This window comes from Saccopteryx leptura, chromosome 4, assembly GCF_036850995.1.
Source record: "Saccopteryx leptura isolate mSacLep1 chromosome 4, mSacLep1_pri_phased_curated, whole genome shotgun sequence".
Taxonomy (NCBI): domain Eukaryota; kingdom Metazoa; phylum Chordata; class Mammalia; order Chiroptera; family Emballonuridae; genus Saccopteryx; species Saccopteryx leptura.
This window is the reverse complement of record NC_089506.1, coordinates 118,751,373-118,773,199: the sequence shown is the minus strand read 5'-3', so window position 1 is coordinate 118,773,199 and position 21,827 is coordinate 118,751,373. Positions and strand designations below refer to the sequence as shown.

The following is a 21,827-nucleotide window of genomic DNA, read 5'->3' as shown; positions in this document are numbered from 1 at the left end:
CCATTAAAGAGGAATCCAAAGAGACCTATGCCAAGACACATCATAATTAAAATACTAAAGCTAAGAGATAAAGAAAGAATACTAAAAGCTGCAAGAGAAAAGCAGTCAATTACCTACAAAGGAGCCCCCATAAGGATGACATTTGGCTTTTCAACAGAAACACTTGAGGCCAGAAGGGACTGGCAAGAAATATTCAAAGTAATGCAAAACAAGAGCCTACAACCAAGACTTCTTTATCCAGCAAGGCTATCGTTTAAAATTGAAGGAGAAATAAAAAGCTTCCCAGACAAAAATGAAACAAAACAAAACAAAACAAAAAACTCAAGGAATTCATTACACCCAAACCAATGCTACAAGAAATGGTAAGGGGCCTGTTGTAACCAGAACAAAGGGAAATAAAATCTAGAAAAAGAGGATTGTAGATTTAAAGAATAAAATAGCAATAAATAAGAAAATATCAATAATAATCTTAAATGTAAATGGATTAAAAGTTTTTTTGTTATTTATTTATTTATTTATTTATTTTTTACAGAGACAGACAGTGAGTCAGAGAGAGGGATAGACAGGGACAGAAAGACAGGAATGGAGAGAGATGAGAATCATCAATCATTAGTTTTTCATTGCGCATTGCAACACCCCAGTTGTTCATTGATTGCTTTCTCATATGTGCCTTGACCGCAGGCCTTCAGCAGACCGAGTAACCCCTTGCTGGAGCCAGCGACCCTGGGTTCAAGCTGGTGGGCCTTTCCTCAAACCAGATGAGCCCGCACTCAAGCTGGCGACCTCGAGGTCTTGAACCCGGGTCCTCTGCATCCCAGTCCGACGCTCCATCCACCGCGCCACTGCCTGGTCAGGCTTAAATGTAAATGGATTAAATGCTCCCATCAAAAGACATAGGGCAGCTGCATGGATAAGAAAACAGGATCCAGCCTGACCTGTGGTGGCGTAGTGGATCAAGCATTGACCTGGAATGCTGAGGTCGCCAGTTCAAAACCCTGGGCTTGCCTGGTCAAGGCACATATGGGAGTTGATGTTTCCTGTTCCTCCCTCCCTTCTCTTTCTCTGTGTCTCTCTTCTCTAAAATGAATAAATAAAAATAATTTAAAAAAAAAAAAAGAAAAAGAAAACAGGATCCATACATATACTGTCTACAAGAGACCCACCTCAAAACAAAAGATACACATAGACTGAAGGTAAAGGATGGAAAAAAATATTTCATGCAAATGGAAATAAAAAAAAGGTGGGATAGCAATACTTATATCTGACAAAATAGACTTTAAAACAAAGGCTATAGTAGGGGATATAAAAGGTCATGACCTAATGATAAAGAGAGCAATTAAACAGGAAGATATAGCCATTATAAATATCTATGCGCCTAATATAGGAGCACCTAAATATATAAAGCAGATTTTGATGTACATAAAGGATGAGGTCAACAGCAATACTATAATAGTAGGGGATTTCAAAATTCCACTAACATCACTGGATAGATCCCCAAGAAAGAAAATTAACAAAGAAACAGCAGCCTTAAAGGACACACTAGATCAACTGGATTTAATAGATATCTTCAGAACCTTTTACCCTAAAGCAGCAGAATACACATTCTTTTCAAGTGCTCATGGTACATTCTCTAGGATAGACCACATATTAGGACACAAAATGAGTCTCAATAAACTTAAGAAAATTGAAACCATGCTAAGCATCTTCTCTTATCACAATGGCATAAAACTAGAAATTAACTACAATGAAGTACTGAAAAACATTCAAACACATGGAGATTAAATAGCATGTTATTAAATAATGAATGGGCTAACAATGAGATCAAAGAAGAAATAAAAAATTTCCTTGAAACAAATGAAAATGAACATACAAAAACTCAAATATGGGACACAGCAAAAGCAGTCCTGAGAGGGAAGTTCATAGCATTACAGGCAAACCTTAAGAAGCAAGGAAAGCCTGACCAAGTGGTGGCACAGTGGATAGAGCATCGGACTGGGATGCAGAGGACCCAGGTTCAAGATCCTGAGGTTGCCAGCTTGAGCGCAGGCTCGTCTGGTTTGAGCAAAGTTCACCAGCTTGGACCCAAGGTTGCTGGCTTGAGCAAGGGGTTACTCAGTCTGCTGTAGCCCCACAGTCAAGGCACATATAAGAAAACAATCAATGAACAACTAAGGTGTCACAACAAAAAACTAATAATTGATGCTTCTCATCTCTCTTTGCTCCTGTCTGTCTGTCCCTATCTGTCCCTCTCTCTGACTCTGTCTCTGTAAAAAAAAAAAAAAAAAAAAAAGCAAGGAAAAGCTCTAATAAAAAACTTAACCCTGCATCTAAAAGAACTAGAAAAAGAACAGCAAGTATAGCCCAGAGGAAGTAGAAGGAAGGAAATAATAAAGGTCAGAGTGGAAATAAATGACATAGAGGTTAAAAAAAATACAAATGATCAATAAAACCAAGAACTGGTTCTTTGAAAAGGTAAACAAGATTGATGAACCTTTAACCAGACTCACCAAGAACAAAAAGAGAGAGGACTCAAATAAATAAAATTAGAAATGAGAGTGGAGAAGTAACAACTGACACAGCAGAAATACAAAGGATTGTAAGAAAATACTATGAAGAACTGTATGCCAAAAAAATTAGACAACCTAGGTGAAATGGACAAATTCCTTGAAACATATAATCTTTCAAAAATCAATCTGGAAGAATCAGAAAACCTAAACAGACTGATTACAACAAATGAGGTAGAAACAATTATCAAAACACTCCCAACAAACAAAAGCCCTGGACCACTTGGCTTCACAGGTGAATTCTATCAAATATTCAAAGAAGAACTAACTCTTGTCCTTCTCAAGCCATTTCAAAAAATTCAAGAAGAGGGAAGACTTCCAAGCTCCTTTTATGAGGTGAGCATGATCTTCATTCCAAAACCAAGAAAAGACACTACAGAAAAAGAAAACTATAGGCCAATATCCCTGATGAACTTAGATGCTAAAATTCTCAACAATATATTAGCAAACCGGATCCAGCAACACATGAAAAAAAAATCATACATCATATCAAGTGGGATTTATTCTGGGGAGGCAAGGCTGGTACAATATTCCCAAATCAATCAATGTGATTCATCACATAAACCAGAGGTTCTCAACCTGTGGGTCGCGACCCCGGCGGGGGTCGAACAACCAAAACACAGGGGTCACCTAAAGCCATTGGAAATACATATTTTATTTTAAAATGTATTGTATAATAAATACATATTTTATTTAAAAATGCTTGTATAATAAATGCATATTTTATTTAAAAATGTATTGTATAATAAATATGTATTTTCCGATGGCTTTAGGCGACCCCTGTGTTTTGGTCATTCGACCCCCGCCGGGGTCGCGACCCACAGGTTGAGAACCGCTGACATAAACAAAAGGAAGGAGAAAAATCACATGATAATATCAATAAATGCAGAAAAAGCATTTAATAAAATCCAGCACTCATTTATGATCAAAACTCTCAGCAAAGTGGGAATACAGGGATCATACTTCAACATGATAAAGGCCATCTATGACAAACCCAAAGTCAACATTATATTCAATGGGCAAAAATTAAAAGCAATCCCCTTAAAATCAGGAACAAGGCAGGGGTGCCCTTTTTCACCACTCTTACTCAACATATTTCTGGCAGTTCTAGTTACAGCAATCAGACAAGAAGAAGAAGTAAAAGGCATTCAAGTTGGAAAAGAAGAAGTAAAACTACCATTATTTGCTGATGACATGATATTGTATATAGAAAACTCTAAAGTCTAGTAAAAAAACTACTGGACCTGATAAATGAATTCAGCAAGGTGGCAGAATATAAAATTAATATTCAGAAATCAGAGGCATTTTTATACACCAACAGTGAACTGTCTGATAGAGAAATTAAAGAAACAATCACCTTCACTACTGCAACAACAACAAAAATAAAGTATATAGGAGTAAATTTAACCAAGAAGGTTAAAGACTTGAACTCAGGAAATTATAAAACATGATAAAAGAAATCAAGGATGATACAAACAAGTGGAAGTATATACCGTGTTCATGGATAGGAAGAATAAATATCATTAAAATGGCCTGACCAGGTGGTGGTGCAGTGGATAGAGTGTCAGACTGGGATGCGGAAGGACCTAGGTTCGAGACCCCGAGGTTGCCAGCTTGAGCGCAGGCTCATCTGGCTTGAGCAAAAAGCTCACCAGCTTGGACCCAAGGTCGCTGGCTCCAGCAAGGGGTTACTCGGTCTGTGAAGGCCCACGGTCAAGGCACATATGAGAAAGCAATCAATGAACAACTAAGAAGTCGCAACACGCAATGAAAAACTAATGATTGATGCTTCTCATCTCTCTCTCCATTTCTGTCTGTCTGTTCCTGTCTATCTCTGCCTATGTAAAAAAAAAAATCATTAAAATGTTTATATTACCCAAAGCAATTTATAAATTTAATGCAATTCCTATTAAAATGCCAATAGCATACTTCAAAGCTATAGAACAAATACTCCAAATATTTATATGGAATCAAAAAAGAACTTGAATAGCCTCAGCAATCTTGAAAAAAAATAATAAAGTACTGATATCAAGTTATACTACAAGGCCATTGTGCTCAAAACAGCTTGGAACTGGCATAAGAACAGGCATATAGATCAATGGAACAGAACAGAGAACCCAGAAATAAACGCACACCTTTATGGACAATTGATATTTGACAAAGGAGGTAAGGGTATACAATGGAGTAAAGACAGTCTCTTTAACAAATGGTGTTGGGAAAATTAGACAGCTACCCTCAAAAAATACGAAACTGGACCACCGACTTACACCATTCACAAAAATAAACTCAAAATGAATAAAAGACTTAAATATAAGCCGTGAAACCGTAAGCACCTTAGAAGAAAACATAGGCAGTAAGCTTTCCGACATCTCTCGCAGCAATATATTTGCTGATTTATCTCCATGAGCAAGTGAAATAAAAGACAGGATAAACAAATAAAACTATATCAAACTAAAAAGCTTTTGCACAGCTAAAGACAATATGAACAGAATAAAAAGACAAACCGCACAATGGAAGAACATATTTGACAATACGTCTGATAAGAGGTTAAAATAACCAAAATGTATAAAGAACTTGTAAAACTCAACACTGGGAAGATAAACAATCCAATCAATAAACGGGCAAAAGAAATGAACAGACACTTCTCCAAAGAGGACATACAGATGACCAATAGGCAGATGAAAAAATGTTCAATATCACTAATCATTATAAAAATGCAAATTAAAAACACAATGAGATATCACCTCACACCAGTCAGAATGGTGCTCATTAACAAAACAGCGCATAATAAGTGCTGGTGAGGATGTGGAGAAAAGGGAACCCTCCTGCACTGCTGGTGGGAATGCAGACTGGTATAACCACTGTGGAAAACAGTACGAAGATTCCTCAAAAAATTAAAAATGGGCCTGACCTGTGGTGGCGCAGTGGATAAAGCGTCGACCTGAAAATGCTGAGGTCGCCTGTTCGAAACCCTGGGCTTGCCTGGTCAAGGCACATATGGGAGTGATGCTTCCAGCTCCTCCCTTCTCTCTCTCTCTCTCTCTCTCTCTCTGTCTGTCTGTCTCTCTCCTCTCTAAAAAAATGAATAAAAAAAAAATTTAGCCCTGGCCAGTTGGCTCAGCGGTAGAGCGTCGGCCTGGCGTACAGGGGACCTGGGTTCGGTTCCCGGCCAGGGCACATAGGAGAAGCGCTCATTTGCTTCTCCACCCCCCCCCCTCCTTCCTCTCTGTCTCTCTCTTCCCCTCCCGCAGCCAAGGCTCCACTGGAGCAAAGATGGTCCGGGCGCTGGGGGTGGCTCCTTGGACTCTGCCCCAGGCGCTGGAGTGGCTCTGGTCACGGCAGAGCGACGCCCCGGAGGGGCAGAGCATCGCCCCCTGGTGGGCAGAGCTTCGCCCCTGGTGGGCGTGCCGGGTGGATCCCGGTCGGGCGCATGCGGGAGTCTGTCTGACTGTCTCTCCCCGTTTCCAGCTTCAGAAAAATACAAAAAAAAAAAAAAAAAAAAATTAAAAAAAGATTAGCCTGACCTGTGGTGGCGCAGTGGATAAAGTGTCAACCTGGAAATGCTGAGGTTGCTGATTCAAAACCCTGGGCTTGCCTGGTCAAGGCACATATGGGAGTTGATGCTTTCTGCTCCTCCCCCCTTCTCTCTCTCTCTCTCTCTCTCTTTCCCCTCTCTATAATGAATAAATAAAATCTTTTTAAAAAAATTAAAAATGGAACTGCCTTTTGACCCAGCCATCCCACTTTTAGGAATATATCCTAAGAACACCAAATCACTGATTCAAAAGAAGAAATGTACCCCTATGTTTATGGCAGCACTGTTTACAATAGCCAGGACCTGGAAATAGCCCAACTGTCCATCAGTGGACAAGTGGATTAAAAAGCTTTGGTACATATACACAATGGAATACTACACGGCCATGAAAATAAGGAAATCTTTTTGCGACAACATGGATGGACCTGGAAACTATTATGTTAAGTGAAATAAGGCAGGCAAAGAAAGAAAAATATCATATGATCTCACTCATTTGAGGACTCCAATGAACAATGTGAACTGAGGAGTGGAATAGAGACAGAGGTGGGATCAAAGGGACCAGAGAGAAAGTGGACAGAAGGAAGGGGGATGAGAGGATGGGATCAGAAAAAGGAAAGAGATTGGTGAAATTATATATACATAACACAGCGTTATAGAGAGCAGAAAAGCAAATCCTAGAGGGAAGGGGGAAGGGCGTTGGGGGGAGGGGAGCAAGGGGGATGTTGAGGGGAACGCGGGGGTGGGGGTGATGTATTAGGTGGGACACTTGAATCTATGTAAACACAAATTAAAATCAAAATGAAAAAGAAAAAAAAATAAACCTGCACTGAAGAAGAAGTGTGTGGCAGGTCCCATCCTCCTCGCCTGTACAACATGAGGCTGGAAGGAAGTGAAACCTGTCTCCACAGGAAGTGAAACAGTATGTGAGCCTCTCTTTTGCTTCTGACACAGCTTTTGGTGGAGTTAAGCGAACAGTCTACAGTTCCTGGAGCTGCTCTGAGGTACCTGGGATCCCTTGGGGTGAGGGTCTGGGTGGAGCACTGGGCTTGTGAGGTGACCATAGGTTGTTGGGAAGTTGGGCGTTTAGTCTTTGTTTACCTCCCCGCCCCTCACCGTTCTGTGTGCAGGAAGAACATTGACTTTCTCCACAACAGGGTATTGAAAATGGTTGTGGGCCCTGAGGACATTTACTCAGAATCACAGATGCCACACAACCTGTTTTTTTGTTCTTAGTCTGGCAACAATGTGTTTTCATAGAGTTGTCATTTCACCCTCTTTTCAAAAAGTAAAGAAACGTTTCAGAGAGAGAGACAAAATGAAGTAAATATAACAATAAGGGACTTTTCTTCCATATGCTTGACCAGCTGATCCTGACTAGTATTAGATAAATTTTGTCTGGTAGGCCAAGAAAAGTCCCCAGATGCTGGGTGACATGAATACGTCTGAGGTCCTTAGAGAGGATAGAGGCGGACATTTTGTAACAGTGTCCCCAAACTACAGCCCACGGGCCGCATGCGGCCCTCTGAGGCCATTTATCCAGCCCCCACCGCACTTCCGGAAGGGGCACCTCTTTCATTGGTGGTCAGTGAGAGGAGCACTGTATGTGGCAGCCCTCCAACGGTCTAGGGACAGTGAACTGGCCCCCTGTGTAAAAAGTTTGGGGACCCCTGTTTTGGAACTTGGTGGCCTCTGTTTTGTGTCACTATGGATAGAAGGACAAGGGGCTGGGGACATTGAGTGGAAGACGTAGTGTTGGGTAGATGGAATGGTGAGGTGGATGTGAATGTCATTGTTCTCTTGCCCTAGAGGTTTCAGTTGAAGGCAAACACTGTAGTCTGGGGACAGATTCCAGGACTTAATGAAAATGAAGGGGTTCTTCAAAAATTCAGTTATCTGACTCGAGAGTATAGCCCCCATCATAACTGTGAGACTAGAGTAAATGATCATCTATTTCTTTCTCAAAATTCCCTCTGGTGCCTGATATACCGTAGAATAACTGAATGCTAGCCCTGGAAGAATCTTGGGTGTAATGTGCTTCAATGATTGCCAAACTTTTTATTTTTGTCATATCCCTGCACCTCTATTTATTTATATTTTCCTTTAAATTAACTTGCTTAAATTAAAAAGAAACCCTAAAATAATATTATATTTTCAAGCCCTTCTAAAATTGATTCTTTTTTGAGAGAGAGAAAAACAACAATTTGTTGTTCCACTTATTTATGCATTGATTGATTCTTGTATGTGCTCTGATTGGGGATTGAATTTACAACTTTGGTGTATTAGGATGATGCTCTAACCAACTAAGCTACTTGGCCAGGAAGACACATTAATTTGGGACTGTTCCTGAGTTCTCCTAATTTACAGTCTTGATTTTTTTCAGTATAACATGCCATACTTTCAAGTACATAGAAATAATCCTTAAATATGTATAATTCAAATATACTGCTCACAAAAATTAGGGGTTATTTCAAAATTAATATGAAGCAATGAAATATCCCCTAATTTTTGTGAGCAGTGTAGATAATTCATGTAAAACATGCTAAACATTGTGCCCGGCAGGAGGAAACGCAATAAAAGCACTTCTTCCCTTTCTCCCTTAAATCCCTGCTCACTGCTAACCTGAGCTAGTTGCTCTCCAGAAGCTGTTAGAATCCTTTTAATGCTAATAATTCTGAAACATCAAGATAATGCACCTTGGGGTTGCTGTCGACTAGTAGATATTCACGTACCCACTACCCTGTTGAGCCCCACTGAGTTCATCTGAGCAATGCCCTCTTCCAGGCATCCCAATGTTGGTGGTGGGTGCATCCGGGCAGCCAGCCCTGTTCTCTCTGCTTCCGGTGGTGGTGATATCCTTTCTCTGCTCGGCCATATCCATAGACGAAGAACGAAAACAACTGGTAATGAGGGAGAACATGATGCAGTTGGGGGGACAGCTGGTACTGAAGAAAGAAGAGGAACTGGCTAATAAGAGGCTCATGGTTCTCAAAAGGGCTGAGATGAAGCAGGCAGTAAAGACCCAGAAGTTCCCACCCAGCATGCACTTCTTCCAGGCCAAGGATCTCATTGAGAAAAGCGAGGTGTTTAATATCCTGAAGAAGATGCCGAAAGGTAGAGATTTTGGAAGGATGACTTTGGGGGTCCTGGGAAGGTAGGGAGAAATTAAGCTTGACGCCGTTATTTATTGTTATTGGAGCTGCTCTTGTTCTAAACGGAGCAGAGAGACTGCCATTCAGCGCCCCTGAACCTGTTCTTGTGGGGCAACGGGGCATTCAAAGGTGGCTGTTGGTTCATCCTGGAAACCAGAACCTCTGCTATGAGAGGACCAGCTTCAGAGAGAGTGAGCAGGAAGGGCCCTGGATGTTACTGCCTTCCCTGACAAAGCCAGAGAAGCGTCCACACATAAGACAGTATCCTGGGCCCACAAGACCCTAGTGTTTTTGGGTTTATTTTGTTTTTTAAGATTTTTATTTATTCATTTTAGAAAGAGGAGAGAGAGAGAGAGAGAGAGAGAGAGAGAGAGAGAGAGAGAAGGGGGGAAGAGCAGAAAGCATCAACTCCCATATGTGCCTTGACCAGGCAAGCCCAGGGTTTTGAACCGGCGACCTCAGCATTCCAGGTCGACGCTTTATCCACTGCGCCACCTAGCTTTTCTTTTGTATTTTCCACCACACTCTTTTCTTTTAGAATACATGAAATAGCATCCTGGACAAACATATTTATTTAAGATTTTATTTATTGATTTTAGAGGGTGGGGGGTGAGAGAGAGAGAAACAGATGGAGCGGGATCGAGAGGCATTTGTATGTGCCTTGACCAGGCAAGCCTGGGATGTGGAACCGGAGACCGCGGTATTCCAGGTTGATGCTCAGTGTACTGCGCCACCACAGGTCAGGCTCTAGTATAATAATGTATTTCTATAGTATAAACACATGTCTCTAGGTCAGGGGTCCCCAAACTACAGCCCACGGGCCGCATGCGGCCCCCTGAGGCCATTTATCCAGCCCCCGCTGCACTTCCGGAAGGGGCACCTCTTTCATTGGTGGTCAGTGAGAGGAGCACATTGACCATCTCATTAGCCAAAAGCAGGCCCATAGTTCCCATTGAAATACTGATCAGTTTGTTAATTTAAATTTACTTGTTCTTTATTTTAAATATTGTATTTGTTCCCGTTTTATTTTTTTTACTTTAAAATAAGATATGTGCAGTGTGCATAAGGATTTGTTCATAGTTTTTTTTTATAGTCTGGCCCTCCAACGGTCTGAGGGACAGTGAACTGGCCCCCTGTGTAAAAAGTTTGGGGACCCTTGCTCTAGGTAGTAAGATAATTATCATCCTGCACACACAAATAGCAGTTTGTAGCTTACCTTTTTTGTTCAATGTTATAAATAGAGATTTTTATAAAATGAACCCAGTGAGGTTGGTAAAATAACACCCCCAGTTGACAGAAAATGTAAGGTTTAGTGGAAGGGTGACACAGCGAAGCTTACGTGGCTGGGACACCTGTCAAAGGGCCAGTGTCAAGGCCAGATGCCAAGATGGAGCAAGAAGAACAGAGGGATGTGTATACTATGCCTTGAGGAACACCAAGGTAAAAAATGGTGTCCAGTCTGAAGGACAAGAATGGGGCCCCGAATGGGGCCTCTGCAGACCAGAAACTCCAATGCAAAGAATGGGTGGGATGTTGGGGAGCAGGCTGAGAGGACCGGGGTGGAGCAAGGGCTGAGGCTTATGCCTGTTACACCGCTTCATGCACTGTTGGGTGTCAAGGCTTCATTTAAAGGCTTGGGCTCTCCCTGGGGAAGTAGAAGCCAATGCAGCCCCACTGTGAACCTGGACGCAACTCCCAGCCCACGCCCTGTCCTTCCTCTTCTTTTTCCAGGGGCCGCCTTGCACATCCATGACTTTGGCATCCTGCATATGGACTGGCTGGTGAAAAATGTCACATACAGACCTCACTGCCATTTCTGTCTCACCCAAAAGGGGGCCCTGATGTTCAAATTTGCTCACCCAACTCCCCCCACTCCAGCAGGATGTTCAGAGTGGGTTTTGCTGCAAGACTATCGAAAGAAGCTTCAAAACCTCACCGAATTTGACAACAGGTAAGAGATGGTTCAGAATGTGTCATGTGCCTATCATCAGTGGGCAGTGTGTGGGTGGGTCTCTCTCTTGGTGCAGATCTAGCCTAAGGAAAATCTTTCAACTTTACAGGATACTTTGCTCCACAAAGGCATTCGATGCCCTTTCTGTCCATAGGAGGTTCTAGTACATTTAGAATCCAATTTGATCAGCAAAAGGTATTAATAGCAATACTATTGTTGTATCAAATGAAATTTGTCTAGATGCTCAATAAGGCCAGAAAGAAGAAAAGTTCCCAGCCTCCTAGAGCAGTGGCAGTCCAGCTTGAAAATATGATGGAGCAATTTTCTAACAAATTTGTATAGTGATATTACAGAGAATAATTATTTTAATCACAGGACCACCTACGGAGTGCTTTCATGAGGTTATTTCCCTTGACAAATAAGAAACATGAGGCTCAGCATAGCTGAGGAAATTGCCCAAGGCCACAGAGCTGGAAAGTGGCTCATGTTCATGGAAGAAATGTTCAAACCTGTGAGAATTTTTATGAGTTTATTTGAGCCAACTGACAACAATTGCTGGGAAGCAAAATCTCAGCAGATTGATAAAATGCTTTGGAGAATGGCAGTTTTGCACCTCATTTTATATATTAGACTCAAAGGAGAAGGTGTAAGGAGGATTACAAGAAATCTACTGGGGCCCTAGCCAGTTGGCTCAGTGGATAGAGTGTTGGCCTGGTATACGGATAGACTGGGTTCCATCCCTGGTCAGGGTAGGCAGGAGAAGTGACCATCTGTTTCTCTCCTCCCCCCTCTTTCCTTCTCCCTTTTCCCCTCCCTCAGCCAGTGGCTCAATTGGTTCAAGTGTAGCTCCAGGCACTAAGGATAGCTCAGTTGATTAGACTAAAGAGCATCAGCCCCAGACAGGGGTTGCCAGGTGGATCCTGGTCAGGCTACATGAGGGAGTCTGTCTCTCTAGCTCCCCTCTTCTCACTGAAAAGAAAAGAAAAGAAAAGAAAAGAAAAGAAAAGAAAAAAGAAAAGAAAAAAAAAATCCATTGGAGCTAGGTTAGGAAGGCAGGAGAAAGCAAAGCAGGGAAATTTCTGGAATGGGATAAAAAGTAAAAGGAATAGGCACATACTTCTTTTACATTTGTGGCTTAGGATAGTTAACAGTTACCAATTAAACACGGTAACAATAACAGTGAGGGGTTTTGTGGTTCTCTGCACGGTGCAGTGAGGGGTGGGGGGACAGGAGGAAATTACCCTGGCATTTCAAAGGTTTGTTATCTTAGATGCAAAAAGACAATAGACAGGTTCAGTTAAGGTGAAGATTGACCTTTGTCAGGGAAGATACTGCCCTAGGACATGACTACCCATAGTGACTTGCTTTTAGTTAGGGGATTTACTTTCAGACCATCTCATGTAGTTCTTTAGGTCTCTGAGTTTATAAGGCTACCAGGCAGGTCTCCCCTGAGCTTGTCAGGTGTAGTATTTGGGTGGCCCCTTTTTGTCCACACTAATCAGGGATGTAAATCTGGTCACATAGGGCCACATCCATAGTTATTTTTATAAGACCCCCTGTATTAGTGTGCTAGGGCTGCTGTAGCAATATAACAGACTAGGCTATTTAAACAATGGGAATTTTTCTCACTAGTCTGGAAGGTAGAAGTCCAAGATCAAGATATACACAGGTTTGGACTGACCAGGTGGTGGCGCAGTGGATGGAGTGTTGGACTGGGATGCGGAGGACCCAGGTTCGAGACCCTGAGGTCGCCAGCTTGAGCACGAACTCATCTGGTTTGAGCAAAGCTCACCAGCTTGGACCCAAAGTTGCTGGCCTGAGCAAGGGGTTACTCAGTCTGCTGAAGGCCCGCGGTCAAGGCACATATGAGAAACCAATCAATGAACAACCAGGTCTCACAACAAAAAACTAATGATTGATGCTTCTCATCTCCCTCAGTTCCTGTCTGTTTATCCCTATTTATCCCTCTGTAAAGCCAGCAGCCACCATCGTGGCCATTCACATGCAGGTTCCCATTGGATTCGGACAGTCGGTAAAGAAACCATGGAGCCAAAAACTGGTGGGCCATAACCTTTAATCCTACCTTGCACCCGGCGGGCAAGTAAAAATACACACTGGGCTCCAAAACCCAGTCACACTCAGTGCTCACAAAGCCACTGACTTATCCGAGTTTCCTAGAATCAAAGGTTTCTAGCTCACCAGCCTTCTTCTCCTCAGTTCCCCATCTCCTCCCTTATCCCAGATACAAACTCTACACAAACTGGCATCTCACTCAGCACTCCGCCATCTTGGCTGCTTTTCCTGGCCTCCTCCACGTGGCCACCTTCCGCTGCTGGCTCTACTTTCTCTGCTCTCTCATGCTAATCTCAGGAACCAAGAGCCCAAACTCTCGTTCCGTCCCCATTTTATAGTGTAGAAATCCAAACCCTTAATCCAATATACATAACAGGGAAGTCTCTAATACAAAGTCACTTCTCTGAGGCATGATTGGATTGTACCACCCCACATCAAGACGGGTGGGAGAGGCTTAATCCCAAAACCAAGCCCCAGGCTACAATGATCCTGTCTGCCTCCAACACACATTAATATCACCTGGGCGATGGCATCTTTAACAAAGTGAGCATAATACATTTTATCCGCCCAACACCCTCTCTCTGACTCTCTCTCTGTCTCTGTAAAAAAAATTTTTAAAAAGGTATACACAGGTTTGGTTTCTCCTGAGGCCTCTCTCCTTGGCAGACAGACAACTGTCTACTCACTGTCCTCTTATGCCTTTCCTCTGTGCACATGCAGCCCAATGTTTCTTATAATAGTCTTATTTGATATTGGCCTCACCCTCATGACTTCATTTAACCTAAAATACCTCCTTAAAGCTGCTACCTCCAAATACAATCACAATGGGGGTTAGAGTTTCAACATATGAATTTGAAGGGGTGTAGAATTCAGTGCATAACACCCCTCCAAAGAGCTTGACCTAGGATGAAAATACAGTGGGGTCAGATTGGTGAGGTATGCAAGAGGGAACAGGAGAGCCTGGTTAGTGGGAATGTCCCACCTGAACTGTCCCTGGGAGGGTACAAAGCAGATCTCAGGGTGGAGGGCTCCATTAGAGTCGGGATGCTTCCCTTCACCTCTTACCACTGCTCACTATGCGATGCATCCCAGTTTATTCTGGGTGGAAGAAACAAGGTGGGTAGGTCTCTTTCAGGTGCCTGGAGGCCATAGCCAAAGCATGCCTCCTCAACTCACCTTCCTCCGTTGTGTCCTGGACAGCCTTCTGAAGAATTTCACTCTGATGACCGAGAACCCCGAAGTGACTTATACAAACCAAGATATCGTCTGGTCTAAGTTTCAAACCATTTTCTTTACAATCTCTGGCCTCATTCTCTATGCACCAGTGTTCAGAGACTATATCTTTGAGGCATTGGAAGAGTTCTACCAGGACAATGTTTTCTACTTGGAGCTCAGAGCCATGCTGTCCCCGGTGAGTCTGTCCCTCTTCTCCTCCAGTTTGACTTTCAGATCTCACCCTGTAGGTCTTCATGGGCTCCCTGCTCTAGTACTGGTTGGTACAGGATGAAATGACGGCTTCATCCCCAAGGGAATGTGTGCCATTCCAGGGGCCAGCATGAGCAAGGAAACCTGAAATGGACTGGGCTGGCCCCAGCAAAACTGTGAATGGGACCCTCATTGCATTTTACCTTCCTTTTCTTACGATGGCCACTTCTCACCTTCTCCCAAGTATGTAGTGCCTCTTGGGTGCGCATGGTCCCTGGCCTTGGATTCTGGGTAGTGTCTCTTGCCTGCACCTTTCTTGACTTGTCTCCTTTCATATCAAAAGTTGCCATATTTTGCCATATATAAGACACACCTTATTTTGGGGCCTAAAATTTGAAAAAAAAACTATTACATAAAGTTATTGAACTCAAGTTTTTCGTCATAAAATTCCCATCCATTAGCTTATCCTCATCTGTGTCTGATGACAAATCACTGTCTTCATATATTGTCTCATCCTCAGTTCCATCTATGGCATTTGAAATGCCACACTTCTACAACCACTGTACAAGACGCACTCAGTTTTTAGACCCCAAATTTTCCCCAAAAGAGGTGCGTCTTATACATGGGGAAGTATGGGCTTCTCTGAATCTCTCGGGACAATGCTCTTGGTATGGAGGACAGTGGAGGCATCTGGTACATAAATCTGGTTGCTGTAACAGTGGGGAGGGTGAGTTCCTGGGGTGGGGGAGCAAAGATTTTCACCAGCTCCTCTCTGATGGTGGCCTTGCCTATAAAAGACCCCAGAAACAATGCAGCTGAGCTCCACAGAGAGAGCCCCCAGGAACTCACCCAGGGTTTCTCATATGCCCAAAACAGGGTCTCCCAGTAGAGCTCAGGGCATGGCTCTGGTGGACTGGCAATGCTGGCTGAGGGGGCTGGGAGAAAGCAAGGGCCTGGTGGCCATGCCTCCCTGTACTTCTCTCCTCCCAGGCTTGGGTTCCTCCTCCTCCACCTTCACCTGCTCTCGGTCTAGGCCCTGATGTCCCCTGGACAGTGCTTTCCTCTGCCTTCCTCCCTCTGGGTACTACAGATGCTTCTTATTTCCTGTTTGTTTCACCACAGTAGCTTCCTTGCTGATTTTTATATAATCATTCTACACCCAACCATTTACTTACATTTTTTTTATTTTAATTGATTTTTAGAGATAGGGAAGAGGGTAGAATAGAGTGAGAAAAAGGGGGGAGAAGCGGGAAGTATCAACTTATAGTAGTTGCTTCCTGTATGTGCCTTAACCGGGAAGCCCAATGTTTTGAACTGGTGACCTCAGTGTTCCAGGTCGACACTTTATCCATTGTACCACCACAGGTCAGGCTTTTTAAAAAAATATTTTATTTATTCATTTTTGGAGAAGGGAGAGAGAGAGAGAGAAGGGAGAGGAGCAAGAAGCATCAACTCCCATTTGTGCCTTGACCGGGCAAGCCTGGGGTTTTGTACCGATGACCTCAGCATTCCAGGTCAACACTTTATCCACTGTGCCACCACAGGTCAACCCAACCTTTTATTTAAATCTTGGTGGAATAAGGTTCAGCTCTTTCGTATGAAGTAAGAGGATCTCACATCTATCTAATCTACACTGTGTTCACCACCCCAACCTTATTCCCAGTTTTCTTTCCCAACCCTCTTCCTCTACCCCTTCCTCCCTGTTTCTTTCTTTTTCTCTCCCTTTCATCGATTCAGGAGATATCTGCAAGCCCTTGCTCTGTCAGGCACTACACTAGGTTCTGGGTGTAAAAAGGCATGGAGGAAAGAACCCATGTCCTTGAGAAGGACAACCGTTTCTTTCTGGGAGAATTGTGGGTAAACAATACACATGGCAAATATTCTTGTGGGTATTAAGAACCATTTACAGGGTGTAGAGAGACTACAAAGAAAGAAATGGCTTATGTTACTGGTTGCATGGGAGAAAAGACCAAATGTGCGTCCTAGAGGAAGGAGAATGCTCTCACAAGTCCCGGAAGACAAGGATGGGTTCAGTGGGTCGAAGGGCGAAAGTGGGTGGGACATGTTCCTCAGCGGAACCAACATAAACAAGGGTGTAGGTGCTAGAAACATTTATTTGGAGCCCATTTGGAACTTCAAGGAGCTCATCATGACTAGATCCTAAGATTCTACGGGTACTCGTTGAAAATAAGACTGGGGAGGTGGACAGGGCTAATTATGAATAATTTGGACACCATATTAAAAACTGTATTCTGCAGGTGAAAGCAGAGGCGGATTAAGGTCAGTTGAGGCCCTGGGCACAGAAGAAAATATTGGGTCCCTTAAAAAAAAAGAGAGAGACAGAGAAAATAAAAATACATGTTAACCATATTTTTAAATAATTAAAAAATACTATGTACTATTAATGTTAAAATTTCACATGGGAAACCAAACTTGGTGTCATTAGAAAAAGGCACGCTGGACCCCTTCAGAAGTTGGGGTCCAGGGTGCACACCCAGTGCACCCACTGTTAAATCTGCCTCTGGGTGAAAGGGAGCCACTGGATGGTTTTAAGAAAGTGAACACATCCTTACAATGTAAGATCACTCTGGAAGTACTGGGGATAACAGATGACAGTGTAAGGGTCCCCCTGGTGACAGAGCAAGAAGACTGGAGACTGGGAGACCAGTAAAGAGGCCTGGGAAATCACAGGTGCAAGATGAGGGCCAGAATAAAGGCAGAGCAGTGAGGAGGAGGAGATGAATTCCTGTCTTGTGCAGGAGGAAATATCTGTAGGTCTGGTGTCTGACTGCATGGGGTAAGGATTCTTCAATGACTTGCTGATATTCAACTTGAGTTGATTGGGGGATGACATTTATGGTAACAGGGAATGCAAGAGGAGGAATAGGATAAGGAGGGAGAAATGATCACTTTGGTTTTCAATTTGTGATGTTGGAGATTCTTATGAGATATCCACATGAAGATGTCCAGGAAGTGATTGAAGACATTGAGTTTGGAGCCCAGAGGAGAATTCTAGCCTGAAAACACATTTATCATTTATGTGCACACATTATGTGTGATCATTAAACAGGGAGAGAGAATGAAGTTCCCATAGAAGATGTAGGATAAGAAGAAGAGTGGGCCAAACGACTCTGCAAAGAGCAAATAAGAACAGTTGACAAAGTGGACTGAAAAGAAGCAGCCACAGAGATAGAAGGGGACTAAGATATAGCTCTCCCAGACCAGTGCTGGGATTCAAATCATTTAACAACCATCTCTGCCCTAACGACTGTTCTAAGTATTAAAAAAAAATATACCGAAACGTATTTTATTATTTCATGCATTTAATACTTACATAAAACAGAAAAACAGGTACACAAAACTAGACTATGTTATAAAAAGTTTTAAAATATTAATGAAAAAATAGTAAATAATACCTGACAAAAAACAATAAAACTGTTATTTAAAACAGTTCCATATTAATTCTTGATTGGCATCCTCACTTGCAATTTTTTTCACCTATGGATAGAATGAATTACTACAGGCGCTTAGAATACGCTGTTGTGCAAATGAACATTAGAAAAGAGTAAGGGCCTGACCAGGCAGTGGCGCAGTAGATAGAGTGTCGGACTGGGATGCGACGACTCCGAGGTTGAGCACGAGCTCATCAGATTTGAGCAAGGCTTACCAGCTTGAGCCCAAGGTCACTGGCTCGAGCAAGGGGTCACTTGGTCTGCTGTAGCACCCCCTCCCCCATAAAGGCACAAATGAGAAATCAATCAATGGACAACTAATGAAGCGCAATGAAGAATTGATGTTTCTCATCTCTCTCCCTTCCTGTCTGTCTGTCCCTATCTGTCCCTCTCTCTGACTCTCTCTGTCTCTGCCACACACACAAAAATAATAATAAAATAAAAAAGTGTAAGGAATGTCAATTTGTGATTTCCACATTGGGCGGCTGCCCAGCGCCCACCTTAGAACCCTGATGACAAGCACCACTTTAACAACCAGTTTGCCAAACTCAAAAAAAAATTAAGTATTGGTTCTGCTGAACTGATGCGAACTGGCTGAATCCCACCACTGCTGAGAGACCAAGGCGAAGGGGTCTTCACATGGCGGCAGGGTGAGGCCAAGAAAACTGTGGATTGGGAAGAGTCCTTTGGATCTGGAAATCAGAAGGTCACCTTTGAGCGGTATCAATAGCATGCCGAGAAGAGAAGCTCGATTCCCAGGAGTGGAAAAATGAAACACATGATGAGTTGGAGCCAGATTTGGCCAACAAAAGGCCTTGTCTGTGATTTGAGAAGAAAGAAGGAGGTAGCTAGGGAGGAAACACAGGGTTAAGGAGTGTCCTTTTTTACTTTGCACACACATACAGAACAAACCTTGAGAGGCTAGAGGGAAGAAAGGGAGTAAGAGATGATGTGATGTTCCTTGGGACGAGTAGAGGTTACTCCAGCATGCAGGGAGCGAGAACCAGAGAACATTCCCCATACCTTGAGAAGAGGCAGGTGAGGGGCAGATATAGACATCGGGTGGATAGGAGCAGGGAGCTAAGGGGAGGAGGTCCTGCCTGCCTCCCTCGTATTTCTATAGCAAGCAAGGCAAGACAATCACTGAGACTGACGGACAGTGAGGGGCAGGTGGTGGTGATTGTTTGAGAGAACCGTAGGGGATTGGACAGATTGCTGATCCCAGAAAGATAAAGTGATTCCCTCAAGCTCTGAGGGCCAGCCTAGGGATGGACACAAGATCTCTAGTAGCCCATACTGGTGTGTGATTCCCTTCTGTAGTAACCTTCCCACAGGAAAGAAAAGGAATAAAAAAATGGTGTGATAGATGGAGCCCAGGTTAGCAAGAACAAGTGGAAGAAGTGGGGTGAGGACCCGAGGCCATGACAAAGGTGTGGTAGGATCAGCGGGCAAGCACAGGGAGTGGCAGCGCAGATGGGGGTGGACAAGGGGGAGGGAAAGGCACAAGGACCTGCAGCATGGCCACCAAGGGAGTTAGCACTCTGTAAAGAAAGAAGTATTGAAGGAACTAGTAATCCTGAGTTCAGTTTATCAGATGTGAAGGTGCTTAGGTGATAAGTTCCAAGGTTAGACCTCTGAAGTATGAGTTCGAAGGGGAGTGTGTCTGGGAGGCAGCATGCCCAGGAAGACCTAGGATGAAAGGGTCTAGTCCAGGCTGGCCAGCAGTTTTAAATTTTTTTATTTTTGTATTTTATTTATTCATTTTTTTTAGAGAGGAGAGAGACAGAGGAGAGAGAGACAGAGAGAGAGAGAGAAGAGGGGAGGAGCTGGAAGCATCAACTCCCATATGTGCCTTGACCAGGCAAGCCCAGGGTTTTGAACCGGCGACCTCAGCATTTCCAGGTCGATGCTTTATCCACTGCGCCGCCACAGGTCAGGCTGGCCAGCAGTTTTTGCCCCCAGGCCAGATTAGAAAGAAAAATTTTCACCGGCTGGACAAAATATTAAAATTAAAAAATGTTAAATACAAAAATGATTCATTTAAGTAAACAAAATTTTATTATGTAATTTGTTTATGAATAAATGAGTGAAAAAAATTTTAGTATACAATATTGTTTTAATAAAAATATATTTTAATAAAAATATAATTACATACCATATAAATATCCAAACTATCACAATCAATTGAAACAATATTTAATTAATAGAATGAGCTTGAAGGGGTTATATCGCAAATAAAACAATTATTTCGTTTTCCAAACAGCCTGGGTACGTTTTCAGTTATCAACTGCAGCTATTGTCTATGCTACAATGCCACTTGATTCAGCACACTTGACCACAAAAATAACGAATTGTTTGACCTTGGGTGCACACTGGCAAACTCTGCCTAAAAGAATGTGGGTTTCACATAGCCCCTAAACGTCAAACAGTTCATATCGAGTACAGATGAATACAAAAGCTGTAAATCTTTATAATGGAATTTTTTTAAAAAATAAAGAAGTATTGTGAATCCATTCAACCAATTATTGGAAGTTAACCCTAGATTAGTCACACGCAGAATTCTTTTCCGCATATCACTATCCTATTAAATATCTCGATTTCCAATAATCAAAGACGCTTCCGCTTCTGAGTAGCTGAGATTTAAAGTAGCGGAGAATATTAAAAATTTAATCACGGGCCGCATAAACTCAGTACGCAGCCTCGATCCATATGTTGGCCATACCTGCTCTAGGACCAAAAAGGAACCAGGCTCAAAGTGGGTCTGCTCAGCATGGTCTGGGGGCTGGAATGTGTGGACTCTTCATGTCTTGCAGGAAAGATTTCACAGCAGAAGTCTAGGTGGTTCTGAGAGTATGTTTATTTAAGGTGGGGACAGGGAGACAAAGGAAGGGCTTAAGATGGAAGAGGTAAGATCTTCGCAACAGGAGTGAGTCTAGGCGGAGCTGCATTGGTCTGTTAGAAAGCAAGTCATAGAGGCAGAAGAAGTGAGCCAGCTGGGCTGTAGGGACTCAGAAAACAAATTACAGAGGCAAAAGAAGGGCCCTTGGCCTGGCCCATGGTGGTGCAAGGGATGGAGTGTTGACCTGGAACACTGAGGTTGCCAGTTCGAGGCCTTGGGCTTGCCCAGTCAGGGCACATATGACAGGCAATCAATGAACAGCTAAAGTGGAGCAACAATGAGTCGGTGCTTCTTATCCACCCCTCCTCTCTTCTCTCCATAAAAGCAATAAAAATAAAATCTTTAAAAAAAGAAATTCAAAAAAAAGAAAAGAAAAGAAAAAAAAAAAAAAATTCAATCCCTAGTCAGGGCTCACACAGGAGGCAGCCAAAGAATGCATGACTGAGTGGAACAACAAATGAACGCTTCCCTTCCCCTTCTCCTCTATCTCCCTTTCTCTCTCTGTCTCTCTAAAAAGCAATGAAGGCCTGACCTGTGGTGGCACAGTGGATGAGGCATCAACCTGGAAATGCTGAGGTCGCCGGTTCAAAACCCTGGGCTTGCCTGGTCAAGGCACATATGGGAGTTGATGCTTCCAGCTCCTCCCCCCTTCTTTCTCTCTGTCTCTCTCTCTCTCTGTCTCTCTCTCTCTCTCTCTCCCCTCTAAAAATGAATAAATAAAATAAAAAATTTTAAAAAAATAAAAAGCAATGAAAATTAAGCTCTGGAAAAAAAAAAAG

The 21,827-nt window shown here is 43.0% G+C and overlaps 1 protein-coding gene across 3 annotated transcripts in view; it reads left to right on the top strand.

The window, feature by feature from the left end:
• Window positions 1-7,032: 7,032 nt before the first annotated feature.
• Window positions 7,033-21,827, top strand: part of ADA2 (adenosine deaminase 2) — a 38,901-nt gene continuing 24,106 nt past the window's right edge. For 2 of the 3 annotated variants that reach the window (XM_066381129.1, XM_066381128.1), the window contains exons 1-4: window positions 7,033-7,100; window positions 8,881-9,210; window positions 10,980-11,199; window positions 14,473-14,683. In XM_066381129.1, the coding sequence (XP_066237226.1) occupies window positions 8,889-9,210; window positions 10,980-11,199; window positions 14,473-14,683 (753 nt within the window). In that variant the 5' untranslated portion in view covers window positions 7,033-7,100; window positions 8,881-8,888. Of the gene's footprint in view, window positions 7,101-8,880; window positions 9,211-10,979; window positions 11,200-14,472; window positions 14,684-21,827 lie in introns of those variants that run through there. The other variant, XM_066381131.1, reaches the window with a different exon arrangement.